The sequence below is a fragment of the Branchiostoma belcheri genome, unplaced genomic scaffold, assembly GCF_001625305.1.
Source record: "Branchiostoma belcheri isolate BF01 breed outbred unplaced genomic scaffold, Haploidv18h27 scaffold57, whole genome shotgun sequence".
Lineage (NCBI taxonomy): Eukaryota > Metazoa > Chordata > Leptocardii > Amphioxiformes > Branchiostomatidae > Branchiostoma > Branchiostoma belcheri.
Genome location: NW_017804209.1, coordinates 1,345,560 through 1,352,526, shown reverse-complemented (window position 1 = coordinate 1,352,526; position 6,967 = coordinate 1,345,560). Strand labels below are relative to the sequence as shown.

The 6,967-nt window shown below is 40.9% G+C and overlaps 1 protein-coding gene across 4 annotated transcripts in view; it reads right to left on the bottom strand.

The window, feature by feature from the left end:
• Positions 1 to 3,796, bottom strand: part of LOC109481680 (acyl-CoA synthetase short-chain family member 3, mitochondrial-like) — a 24,825-nt gene extending 21,029 nt beyond the window's left edge. For 3 of the 4 annotated variants that reach the window (XM_019784261.1, XM_019784262.1, XM_019784264.1), the window contains exons 1-6: positions 3,428 to 3,796; positions 2,227 to 2,356; positions 1,609 to 1,697; positions 1,410 to 1,465; positions 658 to 846; positions 11 to 142 (exon numbers count right to left, since the gene is read on the bottom strand). In XM_019784261.1, coding sequence (XP_019639820.1) covers positions 11 to 142; positions 658 to 846; positions 1,410 to 1,465; positions 1,609 to 1,697; positions 2,227 to 2,356; positions 3,428 to 3,677 — 846 coding nt within the window. In that variant the 5' untranslated portion in view covers positions 3,678 to 3,796. Of the gene's footprint in view, positions 1 to 10; positions 143 to 657; positions 847 to 1,409; positions 1,466 to 1,552; positions 1,698 to 2,226; positions 2,357 to 3,427 lie in introns of all 4 variants that reach the window. The other variant, XM_019784263.1, reaches the window with a different exon arrangement.
• Positions 3,797 to 6,967: the final 3,171 nt, after the last annotated feature.

The following is a 6,967-nucleotide window of genomic DNA, read 5'->3' as shown; positions in this document are numbered from 1 at the left end:
AGGTCCTGACCGTGGGCCTGTTGTAGAGGATGACTTTTGCAGGCTGGTGGCCACTGAGCAGCAGCGCCTCCTGTACCATGGGCTGGTACTGCACGATGCGGGAGGGCTCCACTCCACAGGACGCCGTCACGATCACCTTGGGCTGGGGACAGGCAAGGTCGAGGGTGTCAGGTTTGCTTTTGGACTTCACTTATTTGCATATGAATCAATAGTTCATATTTTATATAATCCTGCTTTCTGATGACAACTCCCCAGTGTCACTGATGAAAGGTAGTGCATTCTACCTGAAACGTCTGACCTTTTCCAAAATCACATCCAGTTGCTTGAGTAACTGTTTTAGCCTATCTTGTTACCTGGATGGCTAACCTTAATTTACCAAGGTGTCAGGTTTTGTTTGTTCCTAAAAAATACGCTACCAGGAATGAATAAATGAATGAAATGTACCTGGATTCTTATGCTAGAGTCGAGAGGGAACATAAATATCTAAGAGACCAATAGTGGCCTCAATACAATGGCCAGGTGGATATTACACAAGGCTGGACACCAAAAGGTTTGACTGCGGTTTCAAATGACAATCATGAATGCTCCAGACTGATCCAGGGCCAAAATGTTCATCAAAGATTCATCAAACAAGTAGAAATGACATTGAAGCCTGACCTTGGCATGCCCCACTCTGGTTGCGAGTTCCTTCCCTCCGAACCCCCCGAACACCAGGGAATGGATAGCTCCGAGTCTGGCCGAGGCCAACATGGCCACCATGGCATGCGGGGTCATCGGCATGTATATCAGCACACGGTCGCCCTTCTGTACTCCATGCTTACTCAGCACCCCTGCAAACCTCGACACCTGGGATAACACATAACACACATGTAACCCACATGTGACACACATGTGACACATGTAACACACATGTAGTGCACATCTCGCATGCATGTAACACACATGTAACACACATATAACACACATGTTACAGGCATGTAGATCAGCATCCGATCGCCCTTCTGTACTCCATCCTTACTCAGGAACCCTGCAAACCTCGACACCTGGGATGACACACGTGTAATATTCTGTATTAATTTGCCGCATACATATACATGTATTCTGTACATAGGATGAAGTTATCCATACATGTATTTAACTTTGTTAGATCTTTAGTTGTACAAGACCATACAAATGTCCCTGTACGTTTTTGTTGTGTCAATAAAGAATCCTATGTAACACACATGTAACACGCATGTAACACACATCTAATACACATCTAACACACATGTAACACGCATGTAATACACATATAACCTAGCCTGGTTACCAAACCTATTATAGCTCCCGAGTCCTACCATAATTAGCGGAGAGGAGTGTAGGACTCGGGAGCTATAATAGGTTTGGTAACCAGGCTACATATAACCCACCTGTTCCTGAAACTGTCTGTAGGACATGTGCTGTACAGTGTTGGTGACAGGACTATCTTTACAAAGATTCGAACCCCGGACCACCGGTCCTACACTGTCGTTACAAGGATTCGAACCCCAAACCCCTGGTCCCACAGACCTACCTGATCCTGAAACTGTCTGTAGGACATGTGCTGTACAGTGTTGGTGACAGGACTATCGTAGATTATGGCGGTGTGATCGCCGAATCCTGCGTCCACGTGTCTGTCCACAGCATTGTAACACACGTTCAGCTCACCACCTGGGAACCTGGGGTACAACACACAGGGAATGTCAAGTTCAGGGAAGAGTCATCTCGTTTGCCTCTTTAGCTGTGAGCAGAGACAAAGTGATTGAAAGATATTAGATAAACATATATATATATGCCATTTCACACAATGCATGAAGTATGGCCTAGGGAAAAAAATGTTGTTGTTTTCTGTTTCAGTCCTGAAAATATTTAGTAGGGATTTTTTTCTTTCTTTTTCATTAGTCTTTGGCAATCTCTTACTAGTGATCCAACAACCATACGATACAGCTTAACGAAGTAAAACATGCATGGGGGGGTATTTCCAATGTCAATGCTGGAAAACCTTAATTTGTACAATGCTTCATCAGCCATGTGTCAGATCATGGAGGTAGAAAAGGTCGGTCAGCTAGAAAAATTTATCTCCCTTGCAGTGGTCCACCCAAAAAAAAGGCAAGGCTAGCTATAGGGTCCGTAGTTTTTTCTAGGGTCCATCGGCCAACACAACATTTTTTTTTCCTAGGCATCAGCACCAGTATCCATGTTTCCTACCATTTAGGATGAACAGGGTCTGTGGCGTCCAACACTCTGTCCCAGCGCCGAGTCCACACAATGTTCTCAGCCTGCTCCCCCCAGAACTCTTCTGGTTGGTCCCTGGCTCTCCTGAAGGCCTCATCATAAGCTGCCTCACACAGGGCATAAGGAGGTTAATAGAAAGTTTATTGCAAATACTTGTCCGAGGGCTAATTGCAGTTACAAACAACATAAGAAAGAAAATACAGTGGTATGTGAGACTTTATCTACATCTAGCATTATACTATATTCTACAACATACAAGTCAAGTCAAATGATACTAGTTAATACACAAATGATAAGCCACCTGACAAGCCTCAGGGTCAGTCTGCTGTGGAAGACCATAGTTACTAGTCGAAAGCTCTAGGCGAGAAAAAGTTTTAACTTTCAACATGTATATAGGTCTGCCAAGTGCCAACACAGATGAACTTTCATGACAAGTTGTGTCAAATATTACATTTTCTATGTTTCTATATAAATTGCATTTGTACGTTTTGACGGGGCTATGGGATCCTACGATGCTATTTGTTTACCACTTGGGGGCACTAGGCATGCACACTCAAGGTTATTTGTGCAATTGTGACTATCCTTATATAGCTGTAGGCAAGGACATTATACCGATATTCTGTATAATTGTCCTTTGTATTATTACAAAGGGTTTGCCCTGCTTACAAGACATGACAAAACATTATAGTAACATATAAGACAAGGTGGCGTTAAACAAAACTAAATACATTTTTCTATGTAAATACAAGCTTTCTACAAACTTATGGAACTTTTCATTGCTGTCATAGTCTGAAATATGATACATATATTATGGTTGTCTGTCAACACATACAAATGTATTATGCTTGTCTGTCAACTCATATAGTCTGTCAACACATATACAAGTAGTTGTCTGTCTACTATCATTGTATTGTACCGAATAGTGTCTTTGACTGAGAAAGCAATTAGCTTTCGGGCATGATTATACAAATAAATATTATATTCCCCTGTGCTTCAGATATACATGTATAACATAATATACGTAAAGCGCATTTCTCGCATGAATTTAGCTTTGCACAGGGACCCCTAATAATACATTTATGACACTCTCTTTCTGAAATTTAGGGGGTTGACCGTAGCACCCCCCCCCTCCCCTTTACCTTGTGCGTCTACGTAAGACGACGTGAGGGCTCACCTGAGGGCGTCTGCTGCACACCTGGGTGAGATCTTGACGTAAAACCTCTGGTCTGACCTTGGGAAAACACTCCACCAACTCCCTCGCGCGCACACACAAACTTGTCAGGGCAGCCGCCGCCATCTTGGATCAGACGACCGGTGTTCGCAGACGACACTTCGACTTTTTTAGTCCCTTGCAAAACATGTTTCACTTGCGCGTGGCGGCAAAACTGGATGCGGAACTGGTGACAAGCTAACCTCCAAGCCATCTCTGACGAAAAAATCCTCTAAAAGAAATATCCTTTGCTATAAAACTGTCGACATGCGAACGTAAATAAACTACAGATGCGGCACCGCTTGTGGAGCGACCCTCCCACTTCAGGTGGTTGAAAAGTTTACGGGATGTACCATTTTGGTAGGGGAGTGCAATTTTTAGTAAGTGAAAAATAAATTTGTAAATAAATTTGTAAATGTTTCCTACAAACGTAACTAGGTTCTAAATATGTTCTATTTATTCATAGTTTAATACATAAATCAATGCATATCCCAACTTTCATGGGGGTAAGTAAGTTATTGAACAAAATATTGTTAAAATACTACGCCGACCCCTACAAATAATGTGTTTGGAACATGCCATTCACCCCAGCCGGTGAACTCTGATCCTACTTTTTCATGACCCTTGTCTGACCTTTGTCTGTGCTTTTATATACTGTAGTTGTCTTGTTCAGAAATGCCTTGTTCATAACATTCTGTGTGGCTTTTTTTTACGCATTTTGCTAACGCGACCAATTAACTGTTGGAAATTTTAGCAACATCAAGCTATAACAAGTTTTATCAAGAACTTCCTTGGCTAATAAAGTGTATGGAGGGGGCTGTAGGTATTATATACATGCATCAATGAAAGGCCTGGGACCCAAGCTAGTTCATGACTGCAGCTGAACTTGGGATCATTATATAAGATGCCATTGTAGCCTAGGCTAGGATTGTGTGCCTTACTTAGTCTCCACCATACTCTTAATGCAGGCTAATAAATAGTAGAATGTAGCTCCTGGCCATGGGAGTTGACCGGCCATAGAGGGTCATTTGCCTGCATTGATTTCTACTATTCATTTAGCCTGCAGCCTGGTGGAGACTATGCCTCACTGGAAAGTCTAAAATAGAAACAGCAATACTTGGGAGTTAATGTACTTTCGCGGAAAGCCTGGGACCAAGATTTGCATGGAGGGGTTGTAGGTGGGGTTTATTACAGCTTATAAGCAATGCCTAATTTAAAAAAAAAAGCCTGAGATACAGGCTTATAGAACCAGTTACTTCTAACGTTACTGTTTAAGACATAACGTTACACAAGCACATGAATACATAAGTCACATCTGCACATGTTGCTGTTTGGAAGTGGTGTTTATTCATTGTCAATACTTGAAAAACAAAACTACATCAGTAGAAAATCGGTGGGTGGGTCCAAACATCATAATAATGTAATAATAACATTACATACCATACGTGTGGTATTGTTTATTACAGCCACAAAAATTTAACTGCACATTTATTTTTTTTTCTTCTTTGGTAACGTTACATGATTTAATGTTACCTTGCCTCAAAAGTAACGCATGAAAGCTGTGCAACCAGAACAACTTACAAACTGCGTCGATGATGGTTAGACATCCAGGTAATAAGATACGCCAAAAAGCAGTTACTCAAGTCAAGCAACTGGAATTTTTCCAAAATCATATCCAGTTCCTTGAGTAACTGCTTTGGCGTAACTTACAAACTGCTTTCAAAGTGCCACAACTTGCTATTGCCCCCTGGCAACACAGAATGGTACTGCATGAGGCACAATATTTTAAATCTCATCATATGATGTAAATTAAATATCATCTGCAAGCAAATTTTTTTCCAGATGAAAAGTGACCAGTAAATGAACAGTAAAATTTGTGTGGCGAATATCACTGAATAATGTAACTTTACAGTCCAGTAAAAACTATGGTTAAAGTATAAACACTTGGCAAAATATGATATAGTACATCTATATTGCTTGTCTCTACATACAAAGTTGGCTCTCACTAAAATCACTTCTCTTTAGTTTCAGGGCAAAACAAGTTCAGCTCATCGTTTGTAAGCACAAGTCTCTTCTTTTCACATTATAATTCTGCATAGTTTTCATTTTCTAATAGGGTTTTCAACTCGAAGTTTGAACGGCAAGATTTCAGCCTGCTAAGTTATCAGTTTGGCACCAAATTTGTACTGGTTATGGGGTTAGGCTGTAGGGAAAGGGTTACAGTGGGCCATGTGAGTGTATCAGGCACATTTATGCAGGAGGGAGTCTGAAATTAAAGCCAACATCCGTACAGGCCATCTAGCCAGCTCAAAATATTTTTCTGTCAGCTCTGGTTCATGATCGGACCTGGGGGGAGAGTGCTCACAATCTTTGAGAGTTGTTGGTGGTGGTCCTTTGGATGTTTTTACATTTTTACCCCAGATTTTTCATCAGGGTTGACGGATTGATTTAGAAATTTCTCCGTCACACACCACAAAGTTACTAGTCTGGGTGCCATCCTCCGTAGTAGAAAACTATGTCACCCAGGCCACAAAGTTCCTGCTATTGACAGAAAAGGGGTGCTGGCTAGAGCCCTGCATCTGTTCGTGGGAAATGGCTTCAAAAAAATATACGAAAGCTGACAAGGAAGAAACCAAAACTTGTAAAAAAAAAAGCAATTTCTGGCAGATAATGATGTGGAACAACGAACTGAATTTGCCGTGCCCTTAGTAAGGAAACTGTTTACTCTAAAAAGTCAAAGTAATGCTGTACACAGGTAAAATCTTGGGTATTGGACTCTTGAGGATTAACCTCGGAGATCATGAAAGAAAATGAAAAAAAAAATACCCTGAGAAGAGTATATGTTACATACTTTCTGATCACAACATCTGGTAACAAAAAATCATTCGATGATCTTTTTTTTTCAAAAGTAGTCCAACAACCAAGTGGTGGTTTTCACAGTGCCTAAATCATGTATTACAGACAATATGGCTTCTACATCCTGGCACTTATGTAGTACCCCCCTCCCTTCAAAGTGTGATGACCCAGAAGTCCTATAATCTACAATGTAAGTGGATCAAACCATTCTCTGTACGCAGTGGTGATAAATGTATTTTTATGGCTCCTGACACATGTATTCTCAATTCTGATTGGTCATAAACAGCTCTGTTTTGAGTAGTTCTTCATGCTGATTGGTGAACTGTGGATTCGAATCCACATGACTACAATTCTGATTGGAAGTCAATTGGAATTTAAATCCAGATGACCTTCAAGCCGATTGGTCAGTTAAGCGTCCCTCTGTGCTGAATGGTCAGTTGCTGATCTTGATCAACATGACAACTTTGGCAATTCCAAATTTGGATATTCACCTACTGCACAACTCATTGTACTCAACTCTTAACTGAATTTGAAGTAAAAGAAAATAGACTTATTGCAAAGTATGCTCAAATCACTACAGATATTAGTATACGTCAAAAACTACAAAGACCAAACATTCAAACAATGCAACTTGCACATTTTAGGTTA